Here is a 20,466-nt window from a genome sequence, read left to right on the forward strand (position 1 = left end):
GAAGGTGAAAGAAGTAGGGGAAAAGTGCATAAGGAACCGGAGGAGCAGCAGAAGCAGCATCAGGAGGAGCACAGGGGTAATAGAGGTGGAGAAACAGGGACAGCAAAAGGAGGAGCACAGAGCAGTAGGTGGAAGTGCAAAATAAGCAAGGTCTGCACAGTAGTTGAAAGAGCTTCCAAAGCATCACCAAAAGCAGAAACAGTACCATGGTTGGTTGCACAGGGGCAGTGGGAGGAAGAGCAGAATCTGGGGGAGTAGCACATAGATAGTGGGAGGAGAAGCAGTAGAGGCATCAGAAATAGAAGCAGCAAGAGGAAGTAGGAGGAGGAGAAGATTCAGCGAGAGGAGCACAGGGCAGTGAGGTGCAGCAGAAGCAGGAGGAGAAGCAGAGTAATCAGGAGGATACGTAGCAGTAGAGGAAGAACATTGGCTGTAGGAGAAGGAGCATCAGTGAGAGAAGTACAAGGGAGAGAGGGGAGGAGCAGTAGGGCCAAAAGGAGGATGGGCAGCTTAGGCAGGAGGGGCAACAGTCGGAGGAAAGATGGGGCCGAGTATGGAGGAGCAGCAGGAGCAGGAGCTGGAGTGGGAATAATTTTAAGAGCAGGAGACGGAGATGAAAGTGCATAATTATAATAAAATAAACTCTGGAGCCTGAAATTTACTTTTCTTAAAATGTTTATTGTTAAAAAAAAAAAAGTTCAAATATTTTGTGTATACAAAGTTGATGAGAAAAATCCCATGCATACTGTGGGTATACAATAAAAAAAAATGTAACTTTACATTTTAATGGCTTTACAAAATAACTCAGTAAGTAACTTTGGTGAACAAGTTACGTGGTTTAAGTGTGTCAGAGCAAGTACAGAGTGACATTTGTATCTACTTCCTTGTGCTAATGACAGTTTAACATGGTGACACTTTCACAACAAGATTAATCATCATTTCATCACTCAGACAATGACATTATAACATCAATACAGCATTTTACTTGTCAAGAAATACAGTTTACATGGGTGTTAACCGGGAATGTGCTTTACAAAAATAAACATAAAATAATAAAAAATAAAGGGATTAACTTTTACAAAAAAAAAAGTCGTTTTTACAGAAAAACATAATAGGCTTATAATTGTCACTTTATTTTGACTTTATACATTGTGCATCATAACAGTAATTTGCATAATCAAAGCAACTAAAAACATACAGTAACTTACATCATAATGGCAAATAGAGAGACACTGACCATGATGTTATAAAAAATAGCTTCAATATGAAACAATATCTTGTGTAGAATTTCATTGTATTTATTTTCAGAGATACCCTTTATAAAGTAGGCAGGTTAGGTCACCCAAAATGTACGGTCCGCTTGACATTTTCTCCATCTGATAAATGATAAAGAAAATCCTTCCCTTTTGTCTGCGATGTACGGCGTTGTATGGCGGGCATTCTATCTCATTTTTCTTAGTCGCAGTCTATTTTCTTTGTCCCTTTTTTTCAGCAAATTTATAAACTGGTTGAAAAAATGTTCCTGGTCTTTCGTTTTTTGAACCACACGGAAGCGTTGGTCTCTTCCATATTTCTCGGCAAATTCTTTAAAGGTGGTTCTAAAAAAGAAAAAACAAAAAAAAAAACAAATGGATAAATAATTCAAAGAAAGCCCAACTCATGGGGTCCACTGGGAAAGGCTGCAGTCTACGTGTGATGCTGGTCATGTACTCAATTACTTTAAAAAACGGAAAAACTCTGCGCAGATATAAAAGACACAAAATAATGCTGTATTCCAAGACACAAAATAATTCTGTATTCATTATTGCTTCAATACGTATATATATATATATATACGTATTGAAGCAATAATGAATACAGAATTCTTTTTTGTCTTGGAATACAGCATTATTTTGTGTCTTTTATATCTGCGCAGAGTTTTTCAGTTTTTTAAAGTAATTGAGTATATATATATATATATATATATATATATATATATATATATATATATATATACATATGTGTGTATGTATATATATATATATATATATATATATATATATGTGTGTACTATTTCACTTGGTATGAGCCTCTTGCAATCCCCTGTACAGCACTAAGACTTGACAAAGGAAACATAGCAGAAGGAGCCAGCTAGGTGTGTTGCATTCCTTATGCGTTAACAAGGGATGTGCTGATAGGAGGAAAGAGCAGAGTGACAGAGAGATGAGCTCATTAGTCTGCTGCTTCTTCTTCACTGTCCTGTCACAGGCTGTGGAGAGGGGGGCAAGACCTGTGAGTGTTACTTAAAGTGGATGTAAACCTGAATTTTTTTTTTTTATGTCATAATGCAGAGTATAAGATTTCCTATCATTTGAGCACAGTCTTGCCACAAAGAGTTAATCCAGCTCTGAGCAATCCTCTTTTATTGTTCAGTGAGCTAAATCTTGACAAACAGAAAAAAACTTTGTCAAATCCTCCCCCTTGCTGTGAGTGATAGAGGATTTACATATCTCGTGCGCTAGCCTAAGAGACAGGCATTATTTTTTAATTCCCTCCCACTCCTTTCTTCTGCTGCTCTGCCAGGATTGGCTGTTCCACACCTCAAGTCATGTGGGGACTTTTCTGGGTTTTAACTGGATGTTAGTGATCATAGCAGAAGTTCAGTGTAAGAAATACACAGGAGAAAATGCATGTTGATAAGGGGAGTGTAGAGGTGGGCGGGGAATCTACTGACATCACGACTCCACCCACTGAGCCCTGGAAAACAGACCCACCCACAAAATCTGCAGTTTTTCGGGTCTCATAGCAGACAGAGGACAGATAAGTATACATGCAGGAGGCATGTATATCCTTCTAGCTAACCAATATTGCAGTAGTTTAGAAAGGATGAGAGTGGGTTTACATCCAGTTTCACCACTTACGGACCACCTGCCACTGTTTTACGTTGGCTGTTTGAAAGGGTTTATCGTTGTTATGGCAGTAGCTAGCTGCCATAACCCCGGTATCCTCTTCTTCAGAGGGCGGTCCGCTACAAGATAGAAGTGGCCTCTGAGGCAGATTCGCCACAAGATAACTTTTATCGGTGGCTGGAGAGGGCCCCCCTGCTGCCACTTACCAGAGCCATGTTGTCTCCTGTCAGGTATGAAGACGAGTGAGGGGAAGATGGCCCCACCCATCTCCATACAATTGCTGGGTGGAAGCGTCGTCAAAACATCACTTAGGAGCACTTAGGAGCACTTAGGATCTGGTGCAGCTGTCCATGGTAGCCAATCAACTTCTAACTTCTGCTTGTTCAATTACATTTTGACAATAAAACCTGGAAGCTGATTGGCTTATATGCAGAGCTGCACCATATTTTGCACTCTCCAGTTCAAGTAAATTCCCCCCTGTGCACAAGTGTTATCTGGAGTTTGGCTTCAATGTGTTAGTGTATCTGAATCTGCTAGTATATCTAACACTCCTCTCCCCCCAGACTAGCAATGCTGCTGTCCAAAAGTGTCCTTGCTGCTCCTTCATCCAGAGCGTAGGCACCCTAGGAGGTGTGTTACTGGCCAGATCACTAGGTAAAAACATAGGGAGAAAAGCCTAAAAAAAACAAATGCAGCCACCACATATAATGTGGCAAACATTTTTGGTTAAGTTAATATAGATAGATAGATAGATAGATAGATAGATAGATAGATAGATAGATAGATAATACACAGTGCCTTGAAAAAGTATTCATACCCCTTGAAAATGTCCGCATTTTGTCATGTTACAGCTAAAAATGTGCATGTATTTTATTGGGATTTTATGTGATAGACCAACACAAAGTGGCACATAATTGTAAAGTGGAAGGAAAATGATAAATGGTTTTCAAAAATTGTTTTACAAATAAATATGTAAAAAGTGTGGCGTACATTTTTATTCAGCCCCCTTTACTCTGACATCCCTAACTAAAATCTAGTGGAACCAAATGACTTCAGAAGTCACCTAATTAATAAATAGAGTCCACCTGTGTGTAATTAACCCCAAAACACCCTTCTCATGTTGAGGGCATGTGGCCTGGTACGGTTCAGGTCCCCTTTTTCTGCGGCATGCCAGGCTGCGTGCTCGGATAAGGGACTTGTATGGATTTTGGGGGGGGGGAGGGCTATCTATACCAGACCTGAAGGTGTTGGTTTGGATTTTGGGGGGACCCCACGCCATTTTTTTAATTTGGTGCGGGGTTCCCCTTAAAATCCATACCAGACCTAAAGGGCCTGGTAATGGACTGGGGGGGAACCCATTCCATTTTTTTTCAATGATTTTTATCTATATTGCTGGGATCTGACAATACGTTACAGCTGCGAGCAGTTTACAATAAAAAATTTTCCTTTACACATGTAATTTTGCTGCTCTCATTCATAAAACTATGTACGGCTGCCGTATAAGCAGCCTTACATAGTGTGGGGCGTGGACGCAGCCCCCTGAGCCATGATTGGCCAAAGGCACACTGCGTTTTCATTAGCACACACAAATAATATAAGATTTCTTTTACACGTTTATGTAAAAAATAATGTTAAAAGAATATATAGTCTTTTTAAAAACGTAGAATCCAAAAAATCCCCTAGAATAATATACATGTATTTAGCATTTTAACTTTTATCTACCTGCTTCTTTCTTTCTTATTTTAATTTTTTTTCTTTAACAACTTGCCGACGGGCTTATGCGATATATGCAAAGTGGCACGTGTGCGCAAAACAACGTACCCGTACATCACTGCATCATCCACAGTTAGCAGGTGGCGCACCCACCACGCAATGTGGGGGCGTGCCCGTGGGTCCCGCAGGCTCGATGTCCACCGGTGGCCCACATTCGTGGCACAAAAAGGCATAATGGGAAAATGTAAACAAGGCATTTCCCTGTTCTGCCTAGCAACATGATGGGTATCTACTGCCCCCAGTGATCGGGAGCAGTGAGCTATGTCATGTTCTAGTGAGCCCATCCCCCTACAGTTAGAACACGCTGAGGAAACACAGTTAACCCCTTGATCACCCCCTAGTGTTTAACCCCTTCCCTGCCAGTGTAATTTATACAATAATCAGTGCATTTTATAGCACTGATCGCTGTATAAATGCCGATAGTCCCAAAATAGTATCAAAAGTGTCCGGTCTGTCCGCCGCAATATCAGAGTCATGCTAAAAATCTCATATTGCCACCATTACTAATAAAAAAAAAAAGATTAATTTTGTAGACGTGATAACAAACAAATCAATATATGCTTACCAAAAATATGTAGAAGAATACATATCGGCCTAAACTGTGGAAGAAATTTGTTTTTTTATATCTTTTTTGGGGATATTTATTATAGCAAAAAGTTAAAAATGATGCTTTTTTTTTTCAAAATTGTCACTCTTTTTTCGTTTATAGTACAAAAAAATAAAAACCACAGAGATGATCACATACCACAAAAATAAAGCTCTATTTGTGGGAAAAAAAGGATATCAATTTTGTTGGGGTGCAACGTCGCACGTCCGTGCAATTGTCAGTTAAAGCGACGCAGTGCCGTATCACAAAAAATATGGTAAAAGACAACAGAAAATACCGTATATACTCGAGTATAGGCCGACCCGAATATAAGCCGAGGCCCCCAATTTACCCCCAAAAAAACTGGCAAACTTATTGACTCGTGTATAAGCCGAGGGTGAGACATGCCTGTCCATCCCTGTGTGTGTGTCCGTCCATCCCTGTGTGTCCGTCCATCCCTGTGTGTCCGTCCATCCCTGTGTGTCCGTCCATCCATCCCTGTGTGTGTGTGTGTGTCCATCCATCCATCCATCCCTGTGTGTGTGTGTCTCCATCCATCCATCCATCCATCCCTGTGTGTGTGTGTCTCCATCCATCCATCCCTGTGTGTGTCTCCATCCATCCACCCATCCCTGTGTGTGTGTGTATCCGTGTGTGTGTGTGTGTGTGTGTGTGTGTGTGTGTGTGTGTGTGTGTGTGTGTGTGTGTGTGTCCAGCCTACCTTTGTCCCGAGCCTCCGTCCCGTGCCTTGCCTCCTTGCCTCTGTCCCGTGCCGTGCCGTGCCTTGCCTTGCCTCCGTCCCGTGTCGTGCCTTGCCTTGCCTCCGTCCCGTCCCGTGCCGTGCCTTGCCTTGCCTCCGTCCCGTGCCCTCTTCGTCGGCGCCTCGGCGGCCATTGTAAAATTCAAAAGCCGCGCCTCCTCCTTCGCCTGTGATAGGCGGAACACTGAATTTCCCAGCAGCCTGTGTTCCGCCTATCACGGACATCGTATCATCCTCGTCCGTAGTACGAGGATGATACGATGTCCGTGATAGGCGGAACACAGGCTGCTGGGAAATTCAGTGTTCCGCCTATCACAGGCGAAGGCGGAGCCGGAGGCGCGGCTTTTGAATTGTAGAATGGCCGCTGTCTGTCTGCTCGACACGCTGATCGAGCGGGCAGACAGCGATGACTCGAGTATAAGCCGAGGGGGGCACTTTCAGCCTCAAAAAAGAGGCTGAAAATCTCGGCTTATACTCGAGTATATACGGTACTAGAGCTTTAAAAGATACTGGTGTGTCCTTTTCAGCTGAGTCTGTACATTAAAATTAATCCAAGTCAATTTTTAATCAGAAAAAAGTGGTTGTTTAAAAGTTTTTTAAAAGTTATTTAAGAGACAGTACTTGGACTTTACTGAGAATCCAAAAGGAATTGCTTGCTGTCCTTACAGGGTGGAGGATGTATGTGCACAATCACTGGCGGCAGCTGCTTCTTTATTGTGAAGTCATCTCATGAGTGGGATACCAATAAAGTATATAGAAGAGCGCCAAATCAGTAAAAAGTGCATTTATTTCAAACAATAAATAAAAGTCTCACTTACATCCATAATTATTGTTATCCATTTGAAGTCAAACCGCTGTTCCCTTTCGCTGGCACAATCACTGGATACAGATATACAAGATTCTCCTCCACAGCGCACTAGGGGAAGCTCTGCTGTGTTCTGTGAGACACAGAAACACAGACTGGCTCATAGACAGCGTGTGCCGTCAGTCGGGGGATACCCGGGAGCACGACGCGTTTCTGAGCATGCGCAACCCTCGTTCGGGCATGCGCGCTCCTTTCTCAAGTGCAAGTATGGGCAGAGCGGCGGTGAACGGCTCTTAAATAGGAGAACTAATGAATAATGACAGTCAGTATAAAGATTAACCCTATAATCGATGCAAGCGGGCAGAGAGGGTTATATGAAATAAATGGTGACAAAGGTGAACTAGAAGGAAAATTGAAACGTTATAGGAATAGATGATAAAAAGATAGGGAAAGGACGAAAGCTGTATTTATAAAGGAAGGATGGAGAAAATTGTAAGATGGAATGGGAAACAATAATAAAGATAAATATAGATACGAGTGAAAATAAAAATAAATAATAATAATAATATAAAAATAAAAAAATGAAAAAATAAAAAAATATAATAATAAAATAATAATAATAATAATAATAATAAATAATAATAAGGATAAAAATAAATATAAATAAAAATAAAAATAAATGTAAAAATAAAATAAAAATGAAGAAAATATGGGATAGATGGAAATGAAAATAATAATAATAATAAAAATAAATATGAAAATAATAATAATAAATATAAATAATAATGAAAATAAAAATGAACAGCGGTTTGACTTCAAATGGATAACAATAATTATGGATGTAAGTGAGACTTTTATTTATTGTTTGAAATAAATGCACTTTTTACTGACTTGGCGCTCTTTCGTATCACAAAAAAGGGTTTGGTAAGGAAGGGGGTAAATCCTTCCGGGGCTGAAGTGGTTATAGTGGAACCATTCCCCTACCTAGCAATAATTTTTAAAAAAAGGTGTTAAATAAAAATTACATAAAAGTAACAGAACATAACTACGGTAAAGTTAGATGTCTGGAAAGCAATACATTCGTTGAGTGCTGATTACAATACCTTGGAGACAGCTTGGATTCTTCAAGAAGCTTTTTAAATTCTTCTTTGGCAAGCATTAATTTACTTCTTTTTTCTTTAGATTCTTCCTTGATTCGAGTCTTTACAAACTGCTCAAAGACCTGCAAGTGAATCATACCATGAAATGAATATCCATCTTCTACTGGTTTGACCTGAAGAGTAAATTTTGATTGGTTCCTGCACTTCATTGTAAGTACCTTAATGGAACACTATAACCATTTTCTTTATACATCTTTAAATGTATGTTTTTTTTTTTTAACTGTTTTTGATTTATAACTGTTGGAATAAGCTACTTAAATCCGTTGTTTTTGCCTGCTTTTAAAAAAGAGTGATCATTTATAATTTAAACCCATTCTGCCCCAATACCAGTTTATTTTCACCAGCACCTTAGAGCCGCTTAAATGCATTAACTTAACTTTTTGGCTTTTTATGATGAAATAAATATACTTGGTCTATCAACTATTGGTGTGGTGCCCTTCTTTTTCTATTCCCCTTAGATGATACTAGAAGGTAGGGCTACAGTATGGAACCTTTATTGCTAACAGGAATATGGTAGTGACATGCAGTGCCGGGACAAGGTCATCTAGTGCCCAGGGCGAACATGTCAACCTGCGCCCCCATAAGATGTATGAGCATTATGTCAGCAAAAATCCCTAAAGCATCAATTCCCCCTCCTCCCAGTACATCTACCCCCAAAATCCCCCCCCCCCCCAGCATGAATCTTCTTCCCCCATCACCTCTCTCGAAACACATACCCCCTAAATCACTCTTAGCATTCCCCCAAACTTCTCCAAATAGAATAATACTCCCTGCCACTCCTCCAAATTTCCCCTTCCAACATAAATCCCCTTCCCCTAATCTCCTTGTGGTGCCCCCCCACCTCACAGGATACCACAGTGCCCAGGGCAGCCGTCCCTTCTGCCCACCCCTTGTCCTGGCCCTGGTAACATGACATATAAGTGGTTGAGTGCCACCTCGTATAGCCCTGCCACCCTAGGCCATGGCATGTGTTGACTATGCCGCCATCCAGCCTTAGTGAGAATATGTACTCTATATGGTATAGTGTTGCACCTCATCACCTCATTGACACATACAGTGCCTTGCGAAAGTATTCGGCCCCCTTGAACTTTTCAACCTTTTGCCACATTTCAGGCTTCAAACATAAAGATATAAAATTTAAATTTTTTGTGAAGAATCACCAACAAGTGGGACACAATTGTGAAGTGGAGCAAAATCTATTGGATAATTTAAACTTTTTTAGCAAATAAAAAACTGAAAAGTGGTGCGTGCAAAATTATTCGGCCCCTTTACTTTCAGTGCAGCAAACTCACTCCAGAAGTTCAGCGAGGATCTCTGAATGATCCAATGTTGTTCTAAATGACTGATGGTGATAAATAGAATCCACCTGTGTGTAATCAAGTCTCTGTATAAATGCACCTGCTCTGTGATAGTCTCAGTGTTCTGATGAAAGCGCAGAGAGCATCATGAAGACCAAGGAACACACCAGGCAGGTCCGTAATACTGTTGTGGAGAAGTTTAAAGCCGGATTTGGATACAAAAAGATTTCCCAAGCTTTAAACATCCCAAGGAGCACTGTGCAAGCGATCATTTTGAAATGGAAGAAGTGTCAGACCACTGCAAATCTACCAAGACCTGGCCGTCCCTCTAAACTTTCAGCTCAGACAAGGAGAAGACTGATCAGAGATGCAGCCAAGAGGCCCATGATCACTCTGGATGAACTGCAGAGAACTACAGCTGAGGTGGGAGAGTCTGTCCATAGGACAACAATCAGTCGTACACTGCACAAATCTGGCCTTTATGGAAGAGTGGCAAGAAGAAAGCCATTTCTCAAAGATATGCATAAAAAGTCTTGTCTAAAGTTTGCCACAAGCCACCTGGGAGACACACCAAACATGTGGAAGAAGGTGCTCTGGTCAGATGAAACCAAAATCTAACTTTTTGCCCACAATGCAAAACGATATGTTTGGCGTAAAAGCAACACAGCTCATCACCCTCAACACACCATCCCCACTGTCAAACATGGTGGTGGCAGCATCATGGTTTGGGCCTGCTTTTCTTCAGCAGGGACAGGGAAGATGGTTAAAATTGAGGGGAAGATGGATGCAGCCAAATACAGGACCATTCTGGATGAAAACCTGTTGGAGTCTGCAAAAGACCTGAAACTGGGACGGAGATTTATCTTCCAACAAGACAATGATCCCAAACATACAGCAAAATCTACAAAGGAATGGTTCACAAATAAACGTATACAGGTGTTAGAATGGCCAAGTCAAAGTCCAGACCTGAATCCAATCGAGAATCTGTGGAGAGAGCTGAAAACAGCTGTTCACAAACGCTCTCCATCCAACCTCACTGAGCTCGAGCTGTTTTGCAAGGAAGAATGGGCAAGAATTTCAGTCTCTCGATGTGCAAAACTGATAGAGACATACCCCAAGCGACTTGCAGCTGTAATCGCAGCAAAAGGTGGCTCTACAAAGTATTAACGCAAGGGGGCCGAATAATTTTGCACGCCCCACTTTTCATTTTTTTATTAGTTAAAAAAGTTTAAAAAATCCAATAGATTTCGTTCCACTTCACAATTGTGTCCCACTTGTTGGTGATTCTTCACAAAAAATTAAAATTTTATATCTTTATGTTTGAAGCCTGAAATGTGGCAAAAGGTTGAAAAGTTCAAGGGGGCCGAATACTTTCACAAGGCACTGTAAGTTAGGGTTCATGGGTGGATGAGTTTTATCTATGAATGCGGGATTTTGCATTTCAGTGTAGTCTTCCTCAAAAGTACAGGGGCACTGGGCCTTCTGGTTATGATCAACTGTAGTAACTGTTCTTATCAGTGTCAAGTAGGGGTGCTCCACCATCATTCTGGCCTTCTGGCTAGGATGGCTAGCTGTATATAATCCCTTCTGGTATGATGAAGGTCCTGAAAGATCTTCCTCGTAGGAAGGAGCCCAAATTGTGTGCCCACCATGTCAAATGGTGGTTGGCAGCGCCTCCTGATTTCGAGCAGTGCTGCCTTGTCTGACCAGTGTAAATTGCCAAGACAGCCTTGTGCATGTATAAGGACCAGAATTTTAAAATACATTTTTTACATCTGTTTATATTAATATTGTTTTTACATATACTGTTGTTATTCTTTGGCAACAAAGTCCTAAGGGAGATGTTTCCTTGTTTTGGAGTCAGGAAGGCAGAGTGCCTGAAGTGTCACTACACCTTTTTTGTTCTCAGCTGCTCATTGGCTAGGCTTTTTTTTCACAACTCCTCATTGGCTAGGCTTTTTGACCAAGACTGGGGCAATTTTTGTTACAGATCGCAAAGCCTAGCCATTGCACCTGCAATGTCATCTGCATTTATTTATATGCCTTTCTCCGCTTGTAGAGTGTAGGTCTTTGGGCCTACCCTGCCTTGGGTGAGAAAGTGTGGCCCTTAGATTCCTCCTTCCCCTGCCTTGGGGGGTGGGTGTCTCTGTTCAGGAGAGACCCTCTCCTAGTACTCAATGGTTGGCTTCAGCTGATCATAATGAATGCGGTCTGTTGGCCTTTTGGCTAGGTGGACCCAAGTGCGGGTTACCCTGTCAGGAATCTAGCACCCCAGAGGGGTCAGGGAAGGGTTCTTCCTCTGCGGCAGAGGACCATATGACACACCCTATGTACACTTTTTTTGGTTCACTTTGGTGTTTTATTTTTGCACACTGCACCCCAGGCTCAAAAAACAAAACAAAAACAAAACCCGAGTAGAAGGCTCGAAAAAAAAAAAAAAAACCTGAGTAGAAGGGCTGAGTTTTGTAAGATGTGAAGTCTAAAAGAAGTCTTTACTTGCACCTTGAAGAAGGGGGGGGTTGGGCAGGTCTCTGACATTGACAGCCTGCAGCTTTACAAAAATATCAATGGCATATCCTTCATGATTGCCAATCCAGTAGGTACAAAACTCTTCTTTTCTGATTACACTAAGGCCCCTTTCACACTGGGGCGGGAGCAGTGTTGGTGGTAAAGCGGCACTTTTTTTAGCGCCGCTTTACTGACGTTTTAGCGGCGGTATATGGCCGCTAGTGGGGAGGTTTTAACCCCCGCTAGCGGCCAAAAAAGTTAAAATTTGCCGGTGGTATAGCCGCGCTACCCCATTGATCTCAATGGGTAGGAGCAGTTTAGGAGCGGTGAATACACAGCTCCTTCACTGCTCCAAAGATGTGGCTAGCAGGACCTTTTTCACCATCCTGCTAGTGCACCGCTCCAGTGTGAAAGCCCCCCCGGCTTTCACACTGGAGTGAAATGGGCCAGATTTTTTCAGGCGCTATACAGGCGCTATTTTTAGCGATGTAGCGCCTGAAAAAATGCCCGCAGTGTGAAAGGGGCCTAACCAGGGCCTAGTCATTGAAAGGTCTGTTTAAATGTTATCTGATAAGTAAAGATAGTAGGGAGCAGAGGTTGGTACCTACTGGAAGAGTCCTACTGAAGTCAGCAATGGCAGCACCCATATTTCTGTCACAACAGGTTCTGCACATTAGCAAATTTATGATATTCTTTGCAAAAACATAAAATCAATATATATGTGTTATGCTATGAGAACACACCTGTTTCCGTTCCTCAGAGTTTAGCAAGAGATACCGAGGATCAAACACGATTTTATGAAGCTCTTTTTCCCATGTGGAGAATGCAGACACCTGTGGAGCATTGCCAACAGTTAGAATGCTTAAAACCCAACTATTCTCATAACAAGAATGTACAAATTTCATCCTACTATTATTTTTCAACACTTTCATGAAGTTGAAAACTATCTAATTAAAACATTCCTTGCTGAGGATCCCTTTGAGTTTCTTATATGAATTTGTTACAGAAACATAAATATTTTAGAACAAAGAAATAAGACCGCGTTCTGAACCATTTTCAAAACTGTTCTGTTGAAAGCAAATTTGTATGCTTATTTTGTCAACTTAAAGTGATCATCCATATTTATTGACACAGTGGGAGGTCACTTTAACCTGGGAGACATTCCGTTTGGAGTCTTCAGGTCCTCAGGGCTAGTTCTTGTTTGCATCTGTTTACTGAAACACTATGTACTTGATAAAAAAAAGTTCAGAACTTAAGCTTATGAAGTACCTTTCTGCAATACATTTTGCTATATGTTTTATCCCTGAAAGCACAGAAACATACACATTGATCTGCAAGAAATGCACTCATCTCCTAATTATCATTGTGTTGTGGACTAATTGGTGTAAGCCCTGCCTAGTTGTCTTTTAATAAACTATTGACTCCCCAAGACAAAGACCTAGGGGTTGATTTACGACAACTAGAGAGTGAAAAATCTGGTGCAGCTGTGCATGGTAGCCAATCAGCTTCTAATTTCAGCTTGTTCAATTAAGCTTTGACAATAAACCCTGGAAGCTGATTGGTTTCTATGCAGAGCTGCACCAGATTTTTCACACTCCCGTTTTATTAAATTACCCCTTATTGTTTTGTAGTTCCGTCAAATGAAATGGAAGGGCTAATTAGGCTTCCTGAAATTATAGATATGAAACCTTGATAGGACACAGCAAATCTCAGAATTTTAAGGATCAACAGGGTTTTCTTTGCACTTACTGAACAGATATAATAATATTTAGCTTTTTTTATAATTGACAGATCACAAGGGGGCAAATAAGAAAAGTTTATTAATAGGGTTTACATAAAATTTAAAGATTCAACCTCGCTTTTTAGTACCGGTGACCACTGCCACCGAGATCGAAAGTGAGGTGAAATATAAAATATTAGAGTTGTCACCAGAAGAAGTAAAAGGAAACCTTCCAATGAGGACCATTGGACTGAGTCAAATTTGAATTCTTCCCTACTCCATCCAAAACGAAAAAAGGGTTTTGGCTATGCATACCCCTTTAATGCATTATTCTATATGCCTAAAGTTTATCTATAAAACTGAAACTTAAAATGTAGGATTTCACTAGGATGACCATTGTGGTGTGGTCATATAACGATGTCTCTGGTTCTCTTACCCCTCTTTCTAGAAGCATGTTCCTGAAACATGACATCCTTTCATCTAAAGATGGGACTGCTTTAGGAGATGGGGGCTGCTCACTTCCCTCCTCAGTGCTGGCCTGCTCAGTTGTATTAGAATCGTCAGTCCTTAAACAAAAAACAAAAAAAAAACCCACAAATTAAGACTTTGTATATTATAGATATATATACTGTAAATGGCATGAGGACAAAGCAATACACATTCTAGAAAACACATTTAAAGATATCTTGTTGCTAGGCCATTCATCTCAACAAAAAAATTCCACATAAGATTATATGTGCATTTAACATTTTTTATGCATGTTATTTACCTGTAAAAGCCTACCTTTTCCAGATATCCAAGAGCTGCACCAGCACAGGCAGGACTTAGGTCTTATGCCCTGTACACAGGGTCGGACATTCCGACCGCAAAATCCATCAGATTTTTTTCTAATGGATTTTGGCCGAAACTTGTGTTGCATACAGAAAAAAGTTGTCGGAAAATCCAATCATTCGGAACGAGGTGGCGTTCGTTGTGTACGATGGGACTATGTAGAGGCCAGTAGCCAACAGCTTTCATCTCGTAATTTATTCTGAGCATGCGTGGCACTTTGTCCATCGGAATTCTCTACAAACGGTCATAATTTTTTTTAGATCCAGCCCTCAAACTTTTTCCATCTGAATTTCCGACGGAAAAAGTCTGATAGAGCCCACACGTGATCGGAATTTCCGACAACATAATCCGATCGGACCTTTTCTGTCGAAATTTCTGACCATGTGTACAAGGCATTAGACATTCTCAGAAGAGGACAGGGCCTGGGGGGGCGGGGGGATGGGTTTGGGATGGGCTGTGCTGGGGAATTGACTCTTCTTGAATACTTGAAATATGTCCAAAAAAGAAAGAAAGCAGAGCAGGATTTTTTCAAAGGTGCAACCACTCAAGGAGTAGCACAAACACATATACTGTATATACTCTGTTGAAAGCACTTATTTGTTCACATAACTGTCCATACTGGGCCCCTCCGGGAATTCCCTTTCCATCAGGGAGGACTATATTGGTCCCTTCCCTTCTCTGCATTGCATTAAGCCTCCTTAGATGTGTTTTATTGGTAAATGTAAGTCAGTTTAGCTTTTTTGATTGGAGGTTTTATATGGCCATTGGGGCTATTCGTAAATATATTTAATATAATGCTATTAATTTAATCTAGCAGCACCTTTCCCCTCCTGATGATGCTAAATGTGAAACACTAAGCCCTTGTACACACGGTCGGACATTCCAACAACAAAATCCATCTGATTTTTTCCAGCGGATTTTGTCCAATACTGGTGTTGCATACACACGGTCGGACAAAGTTGTCGGAAAATCCATTTGTTCGGAACATGATGACGTTATTTAGTTACAACGGGACTATGTTCAGGCTAGTAGCCAATCGCTTTGGTCTTGAAATTTTATTTGAGCATGCGTGGCACTTTGTCCGATCGGAATTCTCTACAAACAATCGGACAAAGTCCGATCGGATCATGTTGTCGGAAAATTTTATATCCAGCTCTCAAACTTTGTTGGTCGGACATTCCGACGGAAAAAGTCAGATGGAGCCCACACACGGTTAGATTATGTGACAACACGGTCCGATCTGACAAGGGCTTAGAGTTACAACCACTCCCATTTTCAACACAACTGCTTATCGTTATTAAAACGTCATGCCGATACCATCACTATAAGATATAGATGTAATTATGTATATACGATTGTATTGATCTATGTGTTTATCATCTATGGGCGGATCATATGAGGTGCAGAAATATATTATTGCTGCATCAATGTTGATCTGCATCTATATATATATATATATATATATATATACATATATATATATATATATATATATATATATATATATATGTTTCCATTTTTGGATTTTGATTTTATATTAGATGGAAATGTATGTTTTAACAGAGCATATACTGTTTGGTATATGTGTTTGTATTCCTCCTTGAGAGGTTGCACCTTTGAACAATTCTGCTCCATTTCCTTCCTTTTTGATATATGATTATAGTGTTAAGGTTTTGGCACTGGAATGATCTATCATGACATTCACTCAAAGTATATATTCTTGAAGTAGTCAAATGTTCTAGCAAGTGTAAAAATGCATTGCAAATAAATGAAAACTGTTCCCCCTGTAGTCTTTTGGGTTCCATATATTTAGTGGCAGCCTGTAATCCCCTGAGAAAGCCATTATTGGTGAAACATGTTGTGAAAACACACCATCTTTTCACCATTGGTCATCTGAAAAATGCCATCTTGTAATTACTGATTAATTGGAATCCTTCCACCACAAATGGAGATATATAAGGATACATCATGGTTTTATTTTTGATTCAGTTTTAATCATGTTTAAAATAAATGTAATGTTTTAAATATTTCATATTCTCATTCTTTGTTGGCATGCTATAATCCCATTTCAAACCTTTTTTTCCATATTTATATATTTATCGGATGAGATTCCTGAAATTACATGTTTACCCAGGTCCGACCAAATATAAAAAAATATATCCTTGAAGTAGTCAAATTTTTCTAGCAAGTTTAAAGACTCATTGCAAATAAATAAATAAAATGCTTATGGAAAGAAAAAGCTGCAAGTAAGCATTGGAAATACTTAATTTTTCTGTGCTTTTACTTTACAAATTTTAAGTTAAGGTCAAGGTCCTTAAAAGTAGACACAGCTAAATACATATATGTGAATCTCAGTCCCTGTACCATTCTTTTTTCCTGCTGATCAAGAAATTAAAGGATTGCATTAGGACCGACTCAAGTATTTATGCTAGCTCGTTGTAAAAATGTTTTTAATTGTCAATAATTGCTTTTCTTCCCCCTTCAATTTATACATTGCTTTAAGAAAAAAACTGTTCCATGGACATCTATTAATACATGACATTCATCTTGTGGTGCGCTGCGGTGTGTTGCCCAGTTTGCTGGGGTGACATTGAAAATGAGCTGCATTGCAACGTACTGTGAAAATTGTTGGCCTGTGTATTTTAATGCAGGGTTACCACAATTCAAAAATCCGAATATGCCCTGATACAGATATACATGACCCTAATTGTGTGCTTGCAAATAATATTGAACTATCACTATTTTTAACTCTTATAACTGTTGAATATTTATATATTATTAATATTTATTAATATTAATCTTAGATAAATCAGATTTAAATTTAAGCGGGTGAATAATTGGCTGTCTTTAATTATTGTTTCTGTTAAATGCAATGCCCCAATTTTTGAACGTGTAAAATTAGACAATATGGTGTATTTACAAACAGTACACATTTTAGTTATTACAGTAGTTTACAACGTTTATTTTAAAATTACATTTTGATGTGAAATACATAAAAAAATAAAAAAATAGAAGATAGATAGATAGATAGATAGATAGATAGATAGATAGATAGATAGAGTGACGTTGTGTACGTTGATTTAAAATAAATATAATTTAAGGAAAAATTGTTGAGACTCCTCTCTTTACATGTTGAATTATAAAGTGGCTCCCATATTCCTTTCCTTCCCCCCTCCTAGACTAGAAACTATCCCTATTGACAGAATGGGGTCGACAGGGTTTATTGCTCCTACTTTTGAGTTGTAATTCATTAACAGCATTCAATTGCAGATTTGATTGCTAACTCCTTATTATGTTTATTTATCCAGTTTATGTGTATTTTTGTTTTTCTCTGTATCTATCTGTAAGTATACCGAGAAGCACTTGTAATATATTTGATACGCTAATAAAAATTTGAAAGTTAAAAGAAAATAAATAAATCATTAAATAAATATAATAATCATTCTGCTACATCAAGTGAAGGAACAGGATAATCTGACTGCTCCAAGCCATGCTACAAGAAGATCCTATTCAGGCAATGCATAAAATGTAAATAACGCTCTTTGCGTTTCTATGATACACATTTTAGCAAACTAGCTCTGACTTATGAAAGGATTGGTATAAAATGCCTGGTTGTACAATGTGCACAATTAAACTATTATGCACCTGAGGATTGATATGGCTTTATAAATGTTTTACACCAGCTATAAAAAGAGCGGCAAACAGATAGGAGTAAATTATTCACTGGTTTAAAGGAAGCGCAGAGTGAAAAATCCACCATATACAGGAATGGACCCACAGAGGGCCCATAACACACAGGTTTAAATTATATACTTACTTGAACACAGCTGGAAATGTCAAAATGACAAATGTTCTGCTTGTCATTCATAGGCTGCTCGAGAGTCGAAGATTACTGTATGTCGAGAAGCACTTGACTCGCTATTTAAAAGCTCTGACTATATCACATTGTTGTAGCTATAGCAGATCGACCCGGTACAAATCTCTGCCTATGTAATTTCAAGAACAGCTCTAGATCAGCACATTAGGTAATGTATTTATTCATTCTAAAGCCTTGCAATTATTTATTTCTGACCAGGAAAAGTGAGAACCCCAAACTTGTCTTATACTAGGCACGTACAGACCAACTCAAATATGAAATTGGGCTTGAAGTATTAGTATCTTCTTAGTAAATTGTGCCTAGGAGATGTTATCATTTAGGCTTTCAAGAGAGAGGATTCACATTGATCCACAAATGTGGTAATATTCATATGGGTAAAACTGAAAAATTCCCCAATTTTTACACAAATTTTGGCCATTTTGGTGGAATGCATTGGAGTGAAAGGAGCAGGCTAAATCACGGGTCACCAAACTTTCTAACCAAAGGGCCATTTTTCTGTTCCTCAGACTTTTGAGGTCCTATAGAAATAGAAAACATCCTGGCATCAGTGGGAGTAAACAATGCCCCATCATTGGTATTAGTTGGAGGAATAGTGCTCCATCATTGATATTAGTTGGAGGAATAGTGCCCCATTGTTGCTTTTTATGGGAGGTATAGTGGCCTATCATTGGGTGTAGTGGGGGGAATAGTTCCCTATCATTGGTGTCAGTGGCAAGAATGGTGCCCCAAGGGAAGCAAAGGGCAACATTTGGCCAAAGGGCTTCAGTTTGGTGACCACTGGTCTAAATTAAGGTGGTTTGGGTTGTTTTTAAGTGTACAATGGACTTTAAATGATTCCTTAGGGTCATGGAAGTTCATTTCAACTATCCTAGACCTGCACTAAAAAAATACCCCTTATTACCTTGGAACGTGACATTAAAAAATGAGAAACAAAGGAACCCTAACACCTATTCTAACCATAATGCTGAAACCAACACTAACCGTAATGCTATGTTTCAAGCCTAATGCTTACCCTAACGCTAATGCTATCTTTTTGTATAACAAGGTATCAGTGCTGACATTGCAAATTTTAAAGAATTAAGCTGTGTGATTTCCTTTTCAAGTAACTTTGGCTAATGCAGTCCACATGGCAAAATCTAGGGTTAAAATACCCTGAAAATCATTACCGGTAAAATAACTCTGCTCATCCCTATTCATATTAGTAAGTTTGGATTGATATTTTTCCACACCCCCCAAGTGAATTGTCTTTTTCCATTCTCTAATACAACAACTGATTGGTTGGCATTAGTATCACACAAGATAACTGAGGTCAAATGTGGACAAACAATTGGCCCACTCTGCATTGGTACACCTAAAACTGATCACTAAAAGAGTGGAGGATATTGCCAATATATTTAGTATATATATATATATATATATATACTCTTGAGAGTATACCAGGGTCTTCAAGGGATGGTTTTCAGTCCACAGAAACTCAAGGAGTTGTACGTGGCTGTGAGGAGATAGTTATGGATCATGTGATCCTTAGTGGCCCAGAGGGCTCAGAATCGAATGCCTCTGCAAACTTAGAAGGGCAACCAAACTGATAAGAGGCATGTAAGAGCTCAGCTATGAGAAAAGGTTAGAGGAATTGAATTTATTCCCTCTTGAGAAGAGGAGATTAAGGGGAGATATGATCAACATGTACAAATATATAAGGGGTCCAAATAGTGAACTTGGTGTTGAGTTATTCACTTTACGGTCAACACAGAGGACAAGATGGCACTCTTTATGCCTAGAGGAAAAGAGATTTTCTCCAAATACAGAAGGGTTTCTTCACAGTAAGAGCTGTGAAAATGTGGAATAGACTCCCTCCAAAGATGGTTCTGGCCAGCTCAGTAGATTGCTTTAAGAAAGGCCTGGATTCTCTCCTAAATGTACATAATATAACCGAGTACTAACATTTATAGGTAAAGTTGATGCAGGGAAAATCCGATTGCCTGATCAGGAAGGAATTTTTCCCCTGCTGTAGCAAATTGGATCATGCTTTGCTGAGGTTTTTCACATTCCTCAGGATCAACTGTGGCTATAGGATTGTGTATATGGGATTGTATGATATTTTTTATTTACTTATTTATTTTTATGGATGAACTAGATGGACTTGTGTCTTTTTTCAACTTGATTAACTATGTAACTATATAACTATGGCAGCCCTGATACTCTAGACCAGTGGTCTCCAAACTGTGACCCTTTGCTTGCCTTTATCTGGCCCCTGGGGCAC

The 20,466-nt window shown here is 39.6% G+C and overlaps 1 protein-coding gene across 1 annotated transcript in view; it reads right to left on the minus strand.

Annotated features, from left to right (window-relative positions):
- Window positions 1-657: 657 nt before the first annotated feature.
- Window positions 658-20,466, minus strand: part of TCERG1L (transcription elongation regulator 1 like) — a 390,196-nt gene continuing 370,387 nt past the window's right edge. Inside the window, exons 10-13 of the mRNA XM_077455545.1 lie at window positions 13,935-14,064; window positions 12,522-12,611; window positions 7,916-8,034; window positions 658-1,598 (exon numbers count right to left, since the gene is read on the minus strand). Of these exons, the coding sequence (XP_077311671.1) occupies window positions 1,442-1,598; window positions 7,916-8,034; window positions 12,522-12,611; window positions 13,935-14,064 (496 nt within the window). The 3' untranslated portion in view covers window positions 658-1,441. The remainder of the gene's footprint in view (window positions 1,599-7,915; window positions 8,035-12,521; window positions 12,612-13,934; window positions 14,065-20,466) is intronic.

This window comes from Lithobates pipiens, unplaced genomic scaffold (assembly GCF_037356315.1).
Source record: "Lithobates pipiens isolate NorthernLeopardFrog02 unplaced genomic scaffold, aLitPip1_a1.2 Scaffold_25, whole genome shotgun sequence".
Lineage (NCBI taxonomy): Eukaryota > Metazoa > Chordata > Amphibia > Anura > Ranidae > Lithobates > Lithobates pipiens.